The sequence below is a fragment of the Nerophis lumbriciformis genome, linkage group LG02, assembly GCF_033978685.3.
Source record: "Nerophis lumbriciformis linkage group LG02, RoL_Nlum_v2.1, whole genome shotgun sequence".
NCBI lineage: Eukaryota > Metazoa > Chordata > Actinopteri > Syngnathiformes > Syngnathidae > Nerophis > Nerophis lumbriciformis.
This window is the reverse complement of record NC_084549.2, coordinates 2,423,546-2,442,962: the sequence shown is the minus strand read 5'-3', so window position 1 is coordinate 2,442,962 and position 19,417 is coordinate 2,423,546. Positions and strand designations below refer to the sequence as shown.

At 43.6% G+C, this 19,417-nt stretch overlaps 2 protein-coding genes across 3 annotated transcripts in view; one reads left to right on the top strand and one right to left on the bottom strand.

Moving 5' to 3' along the window:
* Positions 1-12,963, bottom strand: part of bora (bora aurora kinase A activator) — a 26,045-nt gene extending 13,082 nt beyond the window's left edge. The window contains exons 1-9 of one of the 2 annotated variants that reach the window (XM_061927913.2): positions 12,807-12,963; positions 12,020-12,151; positions 9,686-9,792; positions 6,073-6,118; positions 3,635-3,713; positions 3,510-3,554; positions 3,390-3,446; positions 3,064-3,335; positions 2,856-2,994 (exon numbers count right to left, since the gene is read on the bottom strand). In XM_061927913.2, coding sequence (XP_061783897.2) covers positions 2,856-2,994; positions 3,064-3,335; positions 3,390-3,446; positions 3,510-3,554; positions 3,635-3,713; positions 6,073-6,118; positions 9,686-9,792; positions 12,020-12,151 — 877 coding nt within the window. In that variant the 5' untranslated portion in view covers positions 12,807-12,963. Of the gene's footprint in view, positions 1-2,855; positions 2,995-3,063; positions 3,336-3,389; positions 3,447-3,509; positions 3,555-3,634; positions 3,714-6,072; positions 6,119-9,685; positions 9,793-12,019; positions 12,152-12,336; positions 12,500-12,806 lie in introns of those variants that run through there. The other variant, XM_061927832.2, reaches the window with a different exon arrangement.
* Positions 12,516-19,417, top strand: mzt1 (mitotic spindle organizing protein 1). The gene is made up of 3 exons (XM_061928840.2): positions 12,516-12,778; positions 12,857-13,002; positions 18,893-19,417. Exons 1-3 carry the CDS (start codon positions 12,697-12,699, stop codon positions 18,914-18,916), a joined length of 252 nt encoding a protein of 83 aa, XP_061784824.2. The 5' UTR covers positions 12,516-12,696; the 3' UTR covers positions 18,917-19,417.

The window sequence follows — 19,417 nt, the reverse complement described above, 5'->3', positions numbered from 1 at the left end:
TTTCCACTGAGGAGTAAAATAGACAATATTCTATTTGAGGTCTGTCCAAGATTTAAAAACTAATTGGGGCATTCTATCACCAACAGCACAGGCCAATATTGGAAGAAATACAATATTCATTGTCTTGCTTTTATGGTTAATAGCAGCGCCATTGCTCAGTGGATTCCGACGAGCCGGCAATTACTTCTCACAGCTCGATTGGTTCCAAAATACTCCACCATACCTGCCAACTTTTGAAATCAGAAAAACCTAGTAGCCAGGGTCCAGGGGCCGCAAGCCCCGGTAGGTCCAGGACAAAGTCCTGGTGGGGGGTTCATTCGCCACCCGACGCAAAATGATTGATTGTATTCAGACAGGTTAAAATGTTGCTAAAACCATCACTTTTCTATCAGTCACAGTGACTTTTCAAAACAAAAATATTACAGCAAAAATCATATGGGTTGATTGACATGTTTATTCTGTAAGCTAACTTCAATAGTTTGAAATTATTTTGACAGTTAATGCCAGTTATCCTGTCAACCTTTCACAAGACTTCAATTTGTTAATTGAAAGTATAAACACTTTTTACAGTAAACAAATGGTAAAACAGTACTAAACAATTCCATTAAAAAAAAAATTGGTGTCATTATTAACGTTCTGTCCAAGCTTGTATAATCTACTGCCTTGTTCAATTGTAAAAATATTCTGTGCCTAAAATTCACATTTCTATCACAATTATCATACTGTAAACATGGTAAGCTAACTTCATTAAAATTAATAGTCCTGTCAATAGCATGGAATTACAATTCAAATGTAGTTTTTTTGTAAGCCTTTCAAAAGAATTCAAAATATGAAAAATTAATGAAAATTAATTGAAGCCATCAGACACTTGAAAAGTGGCACATCATATCTCTAATGTAATCATTTGAACTTTTCAACAGAAATAGCACTGCAAAAATATTAAGGACATACTTCTGTATTTTGGTAGTTATGCTGTCAACATTTAACAAGATTTCTTCAACTTGGACTTGAAAGCATAAATAGTATAAACACTTTTAACAGTATAACAGTACTAAACAATTCCAATAGATAACATTGGTGTCATTACCTTTCTGTTTGCTCAATTATTGCCTCCGTAAATAAAACTTCGGCATTTATCACATCCAAAGAATCTGTTTGGGCGACGAAAAACGTTGAAAGTTTTCCACTTGTATCGCTAGCAACGGCATTAGACTTGTGTTTTTTTGTCCCAACGTGGTCTTTTACATCGCTAATTCCTCCGTGTCCGATCGAAAAATCTTGTCTGCACAAGGTGCAATTCGCGTAGTTTTCACCCTTTTTGGAACGGATGATTATTCCCGGATAGGCTTTTGAATATTCTTCACGGAATGACTGCAGTTTTCTTTTCGGTTTAAGACTCGTTTGCCATTTTTCTCCGGCTGATTCCATGATCGTTCGCTCGTTTGGAAACAATGGGCAACAGGTGCCTCGTGCTTGGCAGCGGTGCTATAAATAGCCTCCCGCATGGTATTCGGAATGGCTCGATAGGAAGTTACGGGAAGCAGTGTCGATTGTCATTGTTGTTACGCGATTTCGTGAATAAAACTTAAAAAAAAAAAAAAAAATTTAATTAATGAAAAACCGTATTTTTTATCACTGCAACCGTAACCTGGAATAGGTTGATGAAAACCGTACTAATTACGGGAAAACCGGAGTACCGTATTTTCCGCACTATTAGCCGCACCTAAAAACCACAAATTTACTCAAAAGCTGACAGTGCGGCTTATAACCCGGTGCGCTTTATATATGGATTAATATTAAGATTCATTTTCATAAAGTTTCGGTCTCGCAACTACGGTAAACAGCCGCCATCTTTTTTCCCCGTAGAAGAGGAAGTGCTTCTTCTTCTACGCAAGCAACCGCCAAGGTAAGCACCCGCCCCCATAGAACAGGAAGCGCTTCTTCTTCTACTGTAAGCAACCACCCGCCCCGGTAGAAGAAGAAGAAGCGCGCGGATATTACGTTTCATTTCCTTTGTGTGTTTACATCTGTAAAGACCACAAAATGGCTCCTACTAAGCGACAGGTTTCCGGTTCATGAAAAGACGCAATCTCTCCATCCGCACACGGACTACTATTTCACAGCAACTGCCTAAAGACTTTCAAGAAAAGCTGGCTACTTTCCGTGCATATTGTAAAAACAAGATAGCTGAAAAAAAGATCCGGCCAGAGAACATTATCAACATGGACCAGGTTCCACTGACTTTTGATATTCCTGTGAACCGCACTGTGGATACAACGGGAGCACGTACGGTGAATATTCGCACCACAGGGAATGAGAAGTCATCCTTCACTGTGGTTCTAGCTTGCCATGCTAATGGCCAGAAACTTCCACCCATGGTGATATTCAAAAGGAAGACCTTGCCAAAAGAGACCTTTCCAGCCAGCGTCATCATAAAAGCTAACTCGAAGGGATGGATGGATGAAGAAAAGATGAGCGAGTGGTTATGGTAAGTTTACGTGAAGAGGCCGGGTGGCTTTTTTCACGCAGCTCCGTCCATGTTGATATACGACTCCATGCGCGCCCACATCACGCTGGTTTTTAATATATTATTAAAGTTTGACTGACCTATCCGACTGTTTTTTTGACATTCCTTTAGCGCAGTTAGATGCGGCTTATAACACGGGGCGGCTTATAGGTGGACAAAGTTTTGAAATATGCCGTTCATTGAAGGCGCGGCTTTTAACCCAGGGCGGCTTATGGTGCGGAAAATACGGTAGTTGGCAGGTATGCTCCACATAAAGGTTCAACATTGGAACACAAAATCTGAGGGGAGTTGTAGTTTTGAGTTACGGAATACAAGTCCAAAAGCATACCTGAACCTTTGGGCGTATGTGCAAGAATAGGCGAAATGGTGGGGGAGCCCATGCTGGCAGGGAACACAGGGCTGGCCAAGCTGCCCAGGCTGCAGTCCCGAAAGCGGCCATGCTGGATGGGACTGGAGGAGAACTGAGCCTACAGAGCAAAAAGTACAATTAAATGAGTGTTATAAATACAAATAAAAAAACATTTGTTTCAACTTACTGTAGAGGGCGTTGAGGCTGTCACATTGCAAGACAAAGGGGAGGCAAAGCTGGACGAAGCGGCTCCTTTAAAGTCTTGTGCGGCGTCCTCATGTTGCTTCAACAGCAGCCTCTCTTCCTGGGTGAGACCTCGGTCCGGGGTCGGCGGACTGGAGCCGTCGGAGCTGCTGAAAGCGCCTTGACCATCCAGGAAGAGCTTGCGTCTTAAGGAGGAGGAGCTGAGGCTCTCCTGGACAGCGTCGCACGCCACTTCCTCGTTGCGGTAGTACTCCCCTGAGAGAGGAACTTGGTGAGATGACGGCGGGAACCTGCTGGTTACAGGCGTACCTAGAAGACGCTCCAAATCGAGGGCCAGAGGTAGCGAGAGGGTTGTCTGACAGGAAACTGCAACAGGATGAGACACGGTTACTTGGGAAAGGAAGAAAACACGGAAATAAAAGTACTGACCCGAGTGTTTTTCTGGCTCTTCTGTTATCATCGGAGACAGAGGACCTGAGGGCCACAACATGTTTGTGATGCCAGCAAAGCATACATTTCATGACGAGAATCTCAAGAAGCAATAAGGAGCTCACTTTTCTTATACATGAGAGGGATTTTCCGGGTCTCTGTTACGGACCACGGGGAGGGCACGATGGCTCCCTTGGTAAAGAACTGAATGGGACAGAATAACCAGAGGAAGACATTTCTGAATAAATTGTGTGTGAACGTTTAAAAGCTAAGGTGGGAAATGTGGGAATTAAAGAGGAATTGCACTTTTTTGGGGGAATTCAATATTTACGGATTGTCAGTGATCAGGTCAATGTATATGTTAGGGATGTCCCGATCCAGGTTTTTGCACTTCCGATCCGATACCAATATTGTTTTTGCATTTCCGATCCGATACCGATACTGACCGATACCGATACTGACCGATACTGGCCTATCCGAGCACGTATTAAAGTTTAAAGTTATTTAGCCTACTTAGTTGTCAGAATCAAGTTGAAAAGGGTTTTAGTACTCTTGATAACAACTAGCCAGCTGAATTAGGGGAGTTTGAATAATACACAATGGTTGGTAACAAGAAACTGACCTGTTTATTCAAGGATAAACACAAAATAGACAAAATTATACATCCATCCATCCATCTTCTTCCGCTTATCCGAGGTCGGGTCGCGGGGGCAGCAGCCTAAGCAGGGAAGCCCAGACTTCCCTCTCCCCAGCCACTTCGTCCAGCTCCTCCCGGGGGATCCCGAGGCGTTCCCAGGCCAGCCGGGAGACATAGTCTTCCCAACGTGTCCTGGGTCTTCCCCGTGGCCTCCTACCGGTCGGACGTGCCCTAAACACCTCCCGAGGGAGGCGATCGGGTGGCATCCTGACCAAATGCCCGAACCACCTCATCTGGCTCCTCTCGATGTGGAGGAGCAGCGGCTTTACTTTGAGCTCCCCCCGGATGGCAGAGCTTCTCACCCTATCTCTAAGGGAGAGCCCCGCCACCCGGCGGAGGAAACTCATTTCGGCCGCTTGTACCTGTGATCTTGTCCTTTCGGTCATGACCCAAAGCTCATGACCATAGGTGAGGATGGGAACGTAGATTGACCGGTAAATCGAGAGCTTTGCCTTCCGGCTCAGCTCCTTCTTCACCACAACGGATCGATACAGCGTCCGCATTACTGAAGAAGCCGCACCGATCCGCCTGTCGATCTCACGATCCACTCTTCCCCCACTCGTGAACAAGACTCCGAGGTACTTGAACTCCTCCACTTGGGGCAAGATCTCCTCCCCAACCCGGAGATGGCACTCCACCCTTTTCCGGGAGAGAACCATGGACTCGGACTTGGAGGTGCTGATTCCCATCCCAGTCGCTTCACACTCGGCTGCGAACCGATCCAGTGAGAGCTGAAGATCTTGGCCGGAAGAAGCCATCAGGACCACATCATCTGCAAATAGCAGAGACCTAATCCTGCAGCCACCAAACCAGATCCCCTCAACGCCCTGACTGCGCCTAGAAATTCTGTCCATAAAGGTTATGAACAGAATCGGTGACAAAGGGCAGCCTTGGCGGAGTCCAACCCTCACTGGAAACGTGTCCGACTTACTGCCGGCAATGCGGACCAAGCTCTGACACTGATTATACAGGAAGCGAACTGCCACAATAAGACAGTCCGTTACCCCATACTCTCTGAGCACTCCCCACAGGACTTCCCGGGGTACACGGTCGAATGCCTTCTCCAAGTCCACAAAGCACATGTAGACTGGTTGGGCAAACTCCCATGCACCCTCAAGGACCCTGCCGAGAGTATAGAGCTGGTCCACAGTTCCACGACCAGGACGAAAACCACACTGTTCCTCCTGAATCCGAGGTTGGACTATCCGGCGTAGCCTCCTCTCCAGTACACCTGAATAGACCTTACCGGGAAGGCTGAGGAGTGTGATCCCACGATAGTTGGAACACACCCTCCGGTTCCCCTTCTTAAAGAGAGGAACCACCACTCCGGTCTGCCAATCCAGAGGTACCGCCCCCGATGTCCACGCGATGTTGCAGAGTCTTGTCAACCAAGAGCGCCCCACAACATCCAGAGCCTTAAGGAACTCCGGGCGGATCTCATCCACCCCCGGGGCCTTGCCACCGAGGAGCTTTTTAACTACCTCGGCAACCTCAGCCCCAGAAATAGGAGAGCCCACCACAGATTCCCCAGGCCCTGCCTCCTCTAATTTAAAAAAATAAAATCAGATGCCGGCCCTACTTTAAAGACTTGAATGTTCCGGATCCCCACAAGAAAGTCGGGGGTTTATGTATTTGGCCATTTGCTGCATTTGTTTTGCAGTAAAAAAAATGTCTTCATTACTAACACATGTGTGATGTCCCTCTTTTAAATACATGTCAACTTATGGTGTTTGTGTGTTCTTGTTTGAGATCCTTTGCACCTTGTTGCCCGTTTGCCCTGCCAGCCAACATATGGAGCAATCACAAAAGTAAAAATAATACATGTTTGCCCACTATATGTTGTGTTAGGTTTGCGTGACAACATACCTGTTCTATAGCATTCTGACGCTTTTCTTCAATGTCGGAGTCCGCCCTTTACAAATGTAGGGGAAACAATTACATTATTACCCTACTAATTTAATGGATTGCTTGAAGTTTCAACAGTTTCAACATGGCACATCACATTTTCCATTTCTCTTGACAACATGCTCGAAAAGGAGTAGAAAGAAGCAACGCTCATTTAATCCTCCCCCTTTTCCACTTCATAGCAGTTTCTTACACATATATGTTCACTTCCTTCTTTCAAATAGTAGCACAGTAATGTCAATGTTTTCCAAATACCACAGTTCTCTTTATAAATAGTTAAGTCCGTTACGACTCACGTAAAGAATTCCAATAGATAACATTGGTGTCATTACCTTTTTGTGGCTAAAATCCAAATGTATTCTATCAGATTGATCATACTGCAAAAATGATATGGTAACTTTATGATAAGTTTACTTGAAGTGGCATAAAACACTGAAAGTGATTGTTCCTATAACCCCTTTGTTTCAAATGTTTGTTCCACTTGTGGCAGTCGGGCACCAGCATACCGTCTTTGACAACTTGAAGTGGCATAAAACACTGAAAGTGATTGTTCCTATAACCCCTTTGTTTTAAATGTTTTATGCCACTTCAAGTTGTCAAAGACGTGCTGTGAAATACAGCCGACAGGATTGCGCACCAAACACGAAGCAAGGCCAAAGCGCATGCATGGTGCAGGAGAACAAAGGACTTCTTTCATTTAAGGTTTGTGATAAACCATCAAACTCGTTCGTTAAAAGGACTCTATAGTAATATAAAGCGAGTTTTTCTGGACATTATCATGCAAGAAAAGTTTATTTTTGGGACCGCGATCACCGCGTAATGATTTTTAAAGGTTGCATTACAAACATTTAACTGTCCCATGTGATCAGCCAGTGCGATTGGAAGTCCATGCTCAATTATTGCCTCCGTAAATAAAACTTCGGCATTTATCACATCCAAAGAATCTGTTTGGGCGACGAAAAACGTTGAAAGTTTTCCACTTGTATCGCTAGCAACGGCATTAGACTTGTGTTTTTTTGTCCCAACGTGGTCTTTTACATCGCTAATTCCTCCGTGTCCGATCGAAAAATCTTGTCTGCACAAGGTGCAATTCGCGTAGTTTTCACCCTTTTTGGAACGGATAATTATTCCCGGATAGGCTTTTGAATATTCTTCACGGAATGACTGCAGTTTTCTTTTCGGTTTAAGACTCGTTTGCCATTTTTCTCCGGCTGATTCCATGATCGTTCGCTCGTTTGGAAACAATGGGCAACAGGTGCCTCGTGCTTGGCAGCGGTGCTATAAATAGCCTCGCGCATGGCATTCGGAATGGCTCGATAGGAAGTTACGGGAAGCAGTGTCGATTGTCATTGTTGTTACGCGATTTCGTGAATAAAACTTTAAAAAAAAATTTTTTTTTTAATGAATGAAAAACCGTATTTTTTATCACTGCAACCGTAACCCGGAATAGGTTGATGAAAACCGTACTAATTACGGGAAAACCGGAGTAGTTGGCAGGTATGTATTCAACATGTTTGAAAAGGAGCAGGAAGAAGCAGAGCTTTTTTAATCCTACCCCTTTTCCTTTACATAGCAGTTGCTAAAATGTTTGTTCACTTCCTGTTCTAAATTTATTTACAATACACTCCATAAGTAATAACAATAAAAAATAAATAAAATAATACATAATAATAGGTTGATTGGCAACACTAAATGGTCCCTAGTGTGTGAATGTTGTCTGTCTATCTGTGTTGGCCCTGTGATGAGGTGGCGACTTGTCCAGGGTGTACCCCGCCTTCCGCCCGAATGCAGCTGAGATAGGCTCCAGCAACCCCCGCGACCCCAAAAGGGACAAGTGGTAGGAAATGGATGGTTTATGGATAATAATTGGTGAAGTAAGTTATATTTCATATGGTGAGATGAGTAAGATTATCTAGAAATTGAATGGATGGATGAAATAAATTCAGAATGTTTATCTTCTTCTTTGTACTTTGTAAACACTTTAGGTTTGAAGAGTTTCTTGAAGTGGATCATATTAGCAGTGTTGGGACTAACGCGTTACTAAGTAACGCGTTACTGTAACGCCGTTAGTTTCGGCGGTAACTAGTAATCTAATTACCGCCGAAAATAATCTAATTAGATTCAGTAACTCAGTTACCGTTACTACATGATGCGTTACTGCGTTATTTTACGTTATTTTTTAATGTAGTATCGGCTAGAAACAGAAGAAGTGTCGTCCTTCAGTCTCACAAGGAAAAGAAAAGGCGTGCTTTCCTCGACCGAGGAGCGGAGCGCAGGGGAGACGTTCCTCCAGGGCCTATGTACTTCGGGGCTAACACCCTTCACTTTACAGTGGGTCTTTACAGCTCCGGACTCCAGGGTGAATGACGAGGCCGGCAGTTTGTTGCAATTTTGTGACTTTATTGGTGTCTTGCACGCAGCCATCTACCAAGCTAGAGCACCTGCGCGCACTTACTGTTGCGCTCCCTCACCTCTCTCGCCCACTCACTCACTGACGTCACTCACCTCACATGCTGTCATATCTTAAAGGGCCACACACACACACACACACACACACATACGCTACTCTCATAACTAAAAAAGACATCATGGCGAAGCCAGAAGTCGAGTTTCTTAACATGGATACATTGTCACTACTTTACTTTTGTCGAGCACAAAGAAAAGAACATTTTAGTTAAATGTAAGTTGTGTCTTGGATCAAAGATCCCATCTACTTAAAGTTAAAGTGCCAATGATTGTCACACACACACTAGGTGTGGTGAAATTATTCTCTGCATTTGACCCATCACCCTTGATCACCCCCTGGGAGTTGAGGGGAGCATTGAGTAGCAGCAGTGACCGCAATTCAAATCTGCTGAAACAGCTACATAAATGGTAAATGGGTTATACTTGTATAGCTTTTCTACCTTTTTTCAGGAACTCAAATTATATTATTCTCCAGTGCAATAACAGTACTGAAATGAAGGCTAAAAGGGCATTAATGGGAGCCTTAAAAAAAAAAAGGAGAAAAAAATAAGTAACTAAATAGTTACTTTTCACAGTAACGCATTACTTTTTGGTGTGAGTAACTGAGTTAGTAACTGAGTTACTTTCGAAATAAAGTACCTAGTAACTGTAACTAGTTACTGGTTTTCAGTAACTAACCCAACACTGCATATTAGTACATTGTTTGATTGCTTTGCTTAATCCATTCCATCATTTAATTCCACATACTGATATACTGAAGGTCTTAAGTGTTGTACATGCGTACAAATGTTTTAAATGACATTTTTCTCTGAGATTATATTTCTCCTCTTTTGTTGAGAAGAATTGTTGTATATTCTTGGCTAGCAGGTTATAGTTTGCTTTGTGTATCATTTTAGCTGTTTGCAAATTCACTATGTGGTGGAATTTCAGTATTTTCGATTCAATGAATAAAGTGTTTGTATGTTCTCTACATCCAACATTATATATTATTATATCTGATCTTTTTTGTAACACCATTAATGAATGAAGTGTACTTTTGTACTTATTTCCCCATATTTCAAGATGAGGTTTCAAGACAACATCCACTTTTGGGCTGAAAGGATAGTACCTTGTCTGGCTGAGGTAAAAGGATTGTCTCTGGATTTCTTCTGGGTCAATGTCCACTGGGAACAGACTGGCCATTTCCTCAACATTCCAGGTAAACTTGGGGGGAGTCTGAGATGAGAGAACATATATTATAGCATTTTAGAAGAATGTGTGATGGTGTGTGTGTGTCAACTCTCAGCTCTTACTGCAACGTATTATTTTGGGGTCTCCCTGTGTCTAGCATTAAAAGATTACAGTTGCTGCAAAATGCGGCTGCTAGACTTTTGACAAGAACAAGAAAGTTAAATACTACACGGTCTAGCTCCATCCTATCTTGCTGATTGTATTGTACCATATGTCCCGGCAAGAAATCTTCCTTCAAAGAACTCCCGCTTATTAGTGATTCCCAGAACCCAAAAAAAGTCTGCGGGCTATAGAGCGTTTTCTATTGGGGCTCCAGTACTATGGAATGTTCTACCGGTAACAGTTAGAGATGCTACCTCAGTAGAAGCATTTAAGTCCCATCTTAAAACTCATTTGTATACTCTAGCCTTTAAATAGACCCCCTTTTAGACCAGTTGATCTGCCGTTTCTTTTCTGCTCTGCCCCCCCTCTCCTGCGGATGAAGCGCTAGCTGTCCAGGGTCGGGACCCAGGGTGGACCACTCATCTGTGCATCAGTTGGGGACGTCTCTGCACTGCTGACCTGTCTCCACTCAAGATGATCTCCTGCTGGCCCCACTATGGACTGGACTCTCACACTATTATGTTAGATCCACTATGGACTGGACTCTCACAATATTATGTTAGATCCACTATGGACTGGACTCTCACTATTATGTTAGATCCACTATGGACTGGACTCTCACTATTATGTTAGATCCACTATGGACTGGACTCTCACTATTATGTTACATCCACTATGGACTGGACTCTCACTATTATGTTAGATCCACTATGGACTGGACTCTCACTATTATGTTAGATCCACTATGGACTGGACTCTCACTATTATGTTAGATCCACTATGGACTGGACTCTCACTATTATGTTAGATCCACTATGGACTGGACTCTCACTATTATGTTACATCCACTATGGACTGGACTCTCACTATTATGTTAGATCCACTATGGACTGGACTCTCACTATTATGTTAGATCCGCTATGGACTGGACTCTCACTATTATGTTAGATCCACTATGGACTGGACTCTCACACTATTATGTTAAATCCACTGTGGACAGGACTCTCACTATTATGTCAGATCCACTATGGACTAGACTCTCACAATATTATGTTAGATCCACTATGGACTGGACTCTCACTATTATGTTAGATCCACTATGGACTGGACTCTCATTATTATGTTAGATCCACTATGGACTAAACTCTCACTATTATGTTAGATCCACTGTGGACTGGACTCTCACACTATTATGTTAGATCCACTATGGACTGGACTCTCACTATTATGTTAGATCCACTATGGACTAGACTCTCACTATTATGTTAGATCCACCATGGACTGGACTCTCACTATTATGTTAGATCCACTGTGGACTGGACTCTCACTATTATGTTAGATCCACTATGGTCTGGACTCTCACTATTATGTTAGATCCACTATGGACCGTACTCTCACAATATTATGCTAGATCCACTATGGACTGGACTCTCACACTATTATGTTAGATCCACTATGGACTGGCCTCTCACTATTATGTTAGATCCACTATGGACTAGTCTCTCTCAATATTATGTTAGATCCACTATGGACTGGACTCTCACTATTATGTTAGATCCACTATGGACTGGACTCTCACTATTATGTTAGATCCACCATGGACTGGACTCTCACTATTATGTTAGATCCACTATGGACTGGACTCTCTCACTATTATGTTAGATCCACTATGGACCGTACTCTCACACTACTATGTTCGATCCACTATGGACTGGACTCTCACAATATTATGCTAGATCCACTATGGACTGGACTCTCACAATATTATGTTAGATCCACTATGGACTGGACTCTCACTATTATGTTAGATCCACTATGGACTGGACTCTCACAATATTATGCTAGATCCACTTGACGTCCATTGCACCAGTCGCCCAGGGGGGGGGTCCCCACATCTGAGATCCCCTCCAAGGTTTCTCATTGTCATCCCATTGGGTTGAGTTTTTCCTTGCCCTGATGTGGGATCTGAGCCCAGGATGTCGTTGTGGCTTGTGCAGCCCTTTGAGACACTCGTGATTTAGGGCTATATAAGTAAACTTTGATTGATTGATTGAGCTCTGGACTTGAACACATTTTAAAAGAATGTGTGATGGAGTGTGTGTGAACTCACAGCTCTGGACTTGAACACAGATGGACTCGGCACCAGAGTTTCCTGGAGGTGGCGGTAGTCATTGGGACTCTCAAAGGGGTTTCGCACCGAAGACCTCCCTGGAGTAATATGTATGTCCGTGTGGTCGCCCATCTTTTGACACACAACAAGATATCATCAACATGTAACAATAAAGTGCATACACGACGACTCCAGCTATGTCTAATGGCTGCCGAGTCAAACGTTGTCATTTTAACCATCGACTAATCAATGGTAAGCTTTTGTTGTTCCTTCCAAAACCAATGTGCGCATTAACATATCACGTATTTGGTACTTACAACATAGAATAGTCGAGTGTGTTGATCCCAGAACGGACAAAAACGAGGAATAAAGAAAAAAAGACCGAAGTTCGGCGTCTGTTTCTGTGGACGTTTATTTCAATTTTACCCTCGCGACCCTTTCAGCCAATAGAAACATTTCCGGAAGTTCGTGCCAACCAATGACGGCTTGACGTCGTCACGTCCGCTTCCGCTGTCACTATTGACGGCAGCACTATCTCTAAGCTGCGTGTTTGTTTGTGTTCGCGCATTATAATTATATTCATTACTTATGTACACTTAGCAAAACAAATGTCAACATCGAGGTTCATTTGTTGACACAATATCGTGAATGTTAGCCAGTTGGCTAAAACCAGCATCATGGCAAGCGCTGCTAATGCTAATGCTAATGCTAATGCTAATGCTAATGCTAAGCTAAACGCAGTGCGGGAGACTATGGACGGTAATGTCTTCTTTTCATTTATTCTTGCCTGCTTTATTGTTGTTCTATTCTAACATTCACGCCGGCGTCCTTCTCTAGTGTTACTGGAGATCTCCAAGCTGCTGAACACCGGCCTGGACATGGAGTCTCTGTCCATCTGTGTGAGACTGTGTGAGCAGGGCATCAACCCCGAGGCTCTGTCGGCCGTCATCAAGGAGCTGAGGAAAGCCTCGGAGACCCTGAAGGTACACAAACTATAGACATGTTAGAAGTAGACGCGGCATTGGCCGCTGTGACGCGAGAAGTTGGGCCGCCATCTTGAAGTGGTGATGAGGAAGCCGGCGAGCAGCCTAAACTGACAGTTGACAGGTAGAAAACAAAGATGGTGTTCAAGTTGGGAAATATTGACCATTTTTTGATTATTCAAAGTTGGACACCATCCATGGGAATTAATGAGGAATTACAATAGGGGTGTAACGGTACACAAAAATTTCGGTTTGGTACGTACCTCGGTTTAGAGGTCACTAGAGATGCGCGGATAGGCAATTATTTCATCCGCAACCGCATCAGAAAGTCGTCAACCATCCGCCATCCACCCGATGTAACATTTGATCAGAACCGCACCCGCCCACCATCCGCCCGCACCCGCCCGTAGTTATATATCTAATATAGACGATGCAAGGCATTAGTGAGGTTATAAAGCTTTTGCCTGTTAAAGTAAGGAGACTGATCCAATGCAGCACAGACATTCGCGTGCCACGCTGTCACGACCCAGACGCACACCAGTGCGCAATCATATGGGAGCCGCGCTGAGCGCACCTCCAAGCGCGTCTCGCTGCCGGCGACGGCCGGGTATGGGCCCGACGCTCCAGCGCCATCCATTTTCAGGGCTAGTTGATTCGGCAGGTGGGTTGTTACACACTCCTTAGCGGGTTCCGACGTCCATGGCCACCGTCCTGCTGTCTATATCAACCAGGGTGAGCCCCACCCCTTTCGTGAGCGCACTGCGCGCGGAGTGACCCCTGTTACGCGCCCCCGGCAACAGGGGTGGCGGGCAGGTAAGCTGCGCGGGCGGAGCGCGCGGAGTGACCCCTGTTACGATCCCCCGGCCACGGGGGTGGCGGGCAGGTAAGCTGCTTACCTGCTGCGCGTGACGCCGGCCGCGGCGAAGGCGGACGAGGCGGGGTGTCGGTGCGGTGGGCGCAGTGGTGACCCTGGACGTGCGTCGGGCCCTTCTCGCGGATCGCCTCAGCTACGGCTCCCGGTGGGGCCCTCTCGGGGGAAGGGGCCTCGGTCCCGGACCCCGGCGAGGCGTCCCTTCTCCGCTCCGTAAAAGTGTCCATCTCTTTTTTTCTTTTCTTCTTCTGTTGTGGCATATGCTGCAGGTGCCTGCTCGTTTTTCGTATGTGGGTAACAACATTTAACTATGTATATATATTTCCCAATTGGTTTAACTGCCACCCGCCTGAATCTATTTAAAATCTAACTTTTTTTTTATTTCAACCACCCGACCCGCGGATAAAATCTAATTTTTTTTAATTTCATCCGCCCGATCCGCGGATAATCCACGGACTCCGCGGTTGTGCCCGCAAACCGCGCATCTCTAATACATATACACACAGGGTCCATTGCCAGGGTTAATGTGGTCAACATATATAAAATAAAAACTAAATAAGATAAGGCCCAGAATGGTTTCTTAACAAAACCTTTCTACTTATAAAGTGCTTTTTTTGATTGATTGATTGAGACTTTTATTAGTAGATTGCACAGTACAGTATATATTCCGTACAATTGACCACTAAATGGTAACACCCCAACAAGTTTTTCAACTTGTTTAAGTCGGGGTCCACGTTAATCAACATTAAACTGCCTCAAGTTGTTGCTCAGATTAAATAAAATGCATACGTGCCAACTTTTGAAATCAGAAAAACCTAGTAGCCAGGGTCCAAGGGCCGCAGGCCCCGGTAGGTCCAGGACAAAGTCCTGGTGGGGGGTTCAGCTTCGCCCCCCGACGCAAAATGATTATTAGCATTCAGACAGGTTAAAATGTTGCTAAAACCATCACTTTTCTATCAGTCACAGTGACTTTTCAAAACAAAAATATTACAGCAAAAATCATATGGGTTGATTGACATGTTTATTCTGTAAGCTAACTTCAATAGTTTGAAATTATTTTGACAGTTAATGCCAGTTATCCTGTCAACCTTTCACAAGACTTCAATTTGTTAATTGAAAGTATAAACACTTTTTACAGTAAACAAATGGTAAAACAGTACTAAACAATTCCATTTAAAAAAAAATTGGTGTCATTATTAACTTTCTGTCCAAGCTTGTATAATCTACTGCCTTGTTCAATTGTATAAAATATTCTGTGCCTAAAATTCACATTTCTATCACAATTATCATACTGTAAACATGGTAAGCTAACTTCATTCAAATTAATAGTCCTGTCAATAGCATGGAATTACAATTCAAATGTAGTTTTTTTGTAAGCCTTTCAAAAGAATTCAAAATATGAAAAATTAATGAAAATTAATTGAAGCCATCAGACACTTGAAAAGTGGCACATCACATCTCTAATGTAATCATTTGAACTTTTCAACAGAAATAGCACTGCAAAAATATTAAGGACATACTTCTGTATTTTGGTAGTTATGCTGTCAACATTTAACAAGATTTCTTCAACTTGGACTTGAAAGCATAAATAGTATAAACACTTTTAACAGTATAACAGTACTAAACAATTCCAATAGATAACATTGGTGTCATTACCTTTTTGTTTGCTCAATTATTGCCTCCGTAAATAACACTTCGGCATTTATCACATCCAAAGAATCTGTTTGGGCGACGAAAAACGTTGAAAGTTTTCCATTTGTATCGCTAGCAACGGCATTAGACTTGTGTTTTTTTGTCCCAACGTGGTCTTTTACATCGCTAATTCCTCCGTGTCCGATCGAAAAATCTTGTCTGCACAAGGTGCAATTCGCGTAGTTTTCACCCTTTTTGGAACGGATAATTATTCCCGGATAGGCTTTTGAATATTCTTCACGGAATGACTGCAGTTTTCTTTTCGGTTTAAGACTCGTTTGCCATTTTTCTCCGGCAGATTCCATGATCGTTCGCTCGTTTGGAAACAATGGCAACTGGTGCCTCGTGCTTTGCAGCGGTGCTATAAATAGCCTCGCGCATGGCATTCGGAATGGCTCGACAGGAAGTTACGGGAAGCAGTGTCGATTGTCATTGTTGTTACGCGATTTCGTGAATAAAACGTTTAAAAAAAAAAATTTTTTTAATTAATGAAAAACCGTATTTTTTATCACTGCAACCGTAACCCGGAATAGGTTGATGAAAACCGTACTAATTACGGGAAAACCAGAGTAGTTGGCAGGTATGAAAATGACAAAACTTTTCTTCTACATATAAAAAGTGCAACATTAAACAGTTTCAAGTTCAGCCTGGCTAACTTGGCAGTAAGAGGATATATGGGCTTATTGTTCTTCCACCATAGAAGTGGCTCAAAATCTAGTTTTTAATGCAATATGGTCTTAAATCTGCTGCTATAACAACATTTGTTATTATTTTAGCCCTGCCTGACTCGCCGAGGAGAGGCTGCTTGAATGCGGTGGTGACGCTTCAAATGGGTTAGCATGTGTTATGAGAGTAGCGTATGTGTGTGTGTGGCCCTTTAATATGTGACATCATGTGAGGTGAGTGTGTGGGCGAGCGAGGTGAGGGAGCGGTAGCGTGAGTGCGGGGAGTGGCTAGTGTTTTGTTGGATTGGCTGTGTGCAAGACCTCAATAAAGCCACGATTTGCAACTAATCGCAGGACTTGTCATTTACCCTGGAGTCCGGATAGAGTGAAGGGTGTTGCCCCCCGAGAATACATCGGCCCTGGAGGAGTGTCTCCCCTGCGCTCCTCGACTACGGTTTAGGAGCCGGAAGCAGGAAAGGTTCAACACATGTTTGATGTGTTGTCAGAAGCAGCTGCTGAACAATGTCGGCAAACCTCCGTCCTCCACAGCCAAAGTGTTCCCAAACGAGAGATCTTAACGAGGCAGGAGGGTCTTCCAGCTCTGGCTTTTACATGTTGTCCTAGCGCGCTCGCTGATAGCATGTGTACTCGTTCGGTACACCTCCGAACCGAACCCCCCGTACCGAAACGGTTCAATACAAATACACGTACCGTTACACCCTTACTATTGCATGTGTTTATCCTCCAAAAAAACACAAGCTGTCCAATACTTACACTGCAATGTTTAGAGTGTCCGCCCTGAGATGGGTAGGTTGTGAGTTCAACCCCCGGCCGAGTCATACCAAAGACTATAAAAATGGGAGCCATCAAGGGTTGGAATTGGGGGTTAAATCACCAAAAATGATTCCCGGGCACGGCACCGCTGCTGCCCACTGCTCCCCTCACCTCCCAGGGGGTGAACAAGGGTGGTGGGTCAAAGGCAGAGAATACAGGTAAAAGCCAGTAAATTAGAATATTTTGAAAAACTTGATTTATTTCAGTAATTGCATTCAAAAGGTGTAACTTGTACATTATATTTATTCATTGCACACAGACTGATGCATTCAAATGTTTATTTCATTTAATTTTGATGATTTGAAGTGGCAACAAATGAAAATCCAAAATTCCGTGTGTCACAAAATTAGAATATTACTTAAGGCTAATACAAAAAAGGGATTTTTAGAAATGTTGGCCAACTGAAAAGTATGAAAATGAAAAATATGAGCATGTACAATACTCAATACTTGGTTGGAGCGCCTTTTGCCTCAATTACTGCGTTAATGCGGCGTGGCATGGAGTCGATGAGTTTCTGGCACTGCTCAGGTGTTATGAGAGCCCAGGTTGCTCTGATAGTGGCCTTCAACTCTTCTGTGTTTTTGGGTCTGGCATTCTGCATCTTCCTTTTCACAATACCCCACAGATTTTCTATGGGGCTAAGGTCAGGGGAGTTGGCGGGCCAATTTAGAACAGAAATACCATGGTCCGTAAACCAGGCACGGGTAGATTTTGCGCTGTGTGCAGGCGCCAAGTCCTGTTGGAACTTGAAATCTCCATCTCCATAGAGCAGGTCAGCAGCAGGAAGCATGAAGTGCTCTAAAACTTGCTGGTAGACGGCTGCGTTGACCCTGGATCTCAGGAAACAGAGTGGACCGACACCAGCAGATGACATGGCACCCCAAACCATCACCCAACCATGCAAATTTTGCATTTCCTTTGGAAATCGAGGTCCCAGAGTCTGGAGGAAGACAGGAGAGGCACAGGATCCACGTTGCCTGAAGTCTGGTGTAAGGTTTCCACCATCAGTGATGGTTTGGGGTGCCATGTCATCTGCTGGTGTCGGTCCACTCTGTTTACTGAGATCCAGGGTCAACGCAGCCGTCTACCAGCAAGTTTTAGAGCACTTCATGCTTCCTGCTGCTGACCTGCTCTATGGAGATGGAGATTTCAAGTTCCAACAGGACTTGGCGCCTGCACACAGCGCAACATCTACCCGTGCCTGGTTTACGGACCATGGTATTTCTGTTCTAAATTGGCCCGCCAACTCCCCTGACCTTAGCCCCATAGAAAATCTGTGGGGTATTGTGAAAAGGAAGATGCAGAATGCCAGACCCAAAAACGCAGAAGAGTTGAAGGCCACTATCAGAGCAACCTGGGCTCTCATAACACCTGAGCAGTGCCAGAAACTCATCGACTCCATGCCACGCCGCATTAACGCAGTAATTGAGGCAAAAGGAGCTCCAACCAAGTATTGAGTATTGTACATTTTCATACTTTTCAGTTGGCCAACATTTCTAAAAATCCCTTAAGTAATATTCTAATTTTGTGACACACGGAATTTTGGATTTTCATTTGTTGCCACTTCAAATCATCAAAATTAAATGAAATAAACATTTGAATGCATCAGTCTGTGTGCAATGAATAAATATAATGTACAAGTTACACCTTTTGAATGCAATTACTGAAATAAATCAAGTTTTTCAAAATATTCTAATTTACTGGCTTTTACCTGTAATTTGGCCACACCTAGTGTGTGTGTGACAATCATTTAACTAACTGTAATTAATCGGATAGAAGGGCAAGTAGCACAGTCATGCTTAAAAGTTGTATTTATTTTGTGTTTCAGGCTGCTGAAAACTGCACAAACTAAAAATGAGACCATTTGTTTGGGATTATTTGGACTGGAACACACCTTTGTGTCGTACCTGCACTATGGAAGCTCCGGTCTGTTGTCTTCATGACATCCTGTTCTCTCTCCATCCTTGCCTTAAACTAACGGGGGACACCTTACATCTATGATAGTATATTTTTATTTTATTCACAAAGTGTCGTTTGCTTTTGTTATTTCCGACTCTCAAACATGCATTGTTTGAGAGTCAAACCTGAAAAGTGGAAATGAAAGCTCTCATCAACAGCCACTAGGGGGTGCTGTGGCTTACTAATAGAACGTGCGTGTGACCATTCAACTTCAAAATGTGCAACTTCCCAATGCAAAGCTCACAATGTAATCCTGGAATGAAACATTTCACAATGCAATCCCCCGCATGAAGAAGTATTCCGTGGCAACTGCTGTCATAATACTGCATGATGTAGTTGTACTCAATCAACAGCACTGCAGGAACACATTAAAAAGATGTAGAAGTATCAAAAA

Bases quoted from the DNA above. Each gene is read 5' to 3' on its own strand.
- mzt1 (XM_061928840.2), top strand. From the start codon at position 12,697: ATGGCAAGCGCTGCTAATGCTAATGCTAATGCTAATGCTAATGCTAAT. The intron at 12,779-12,856 runs GTAATGTCTTCT...GTCCTTCTCTAG, and splicing joins AGTGCGGGAGACTATGGACG to TGTTACTGGAGATCTCCAAG. The intron at 13,003-18,892 runs GTACACAAACTA...TTTGTGTTTCAG, and splicing joins AAGCCTCGGAGACCCTGAAG to GCTGCTGAAAACTGCACAAA.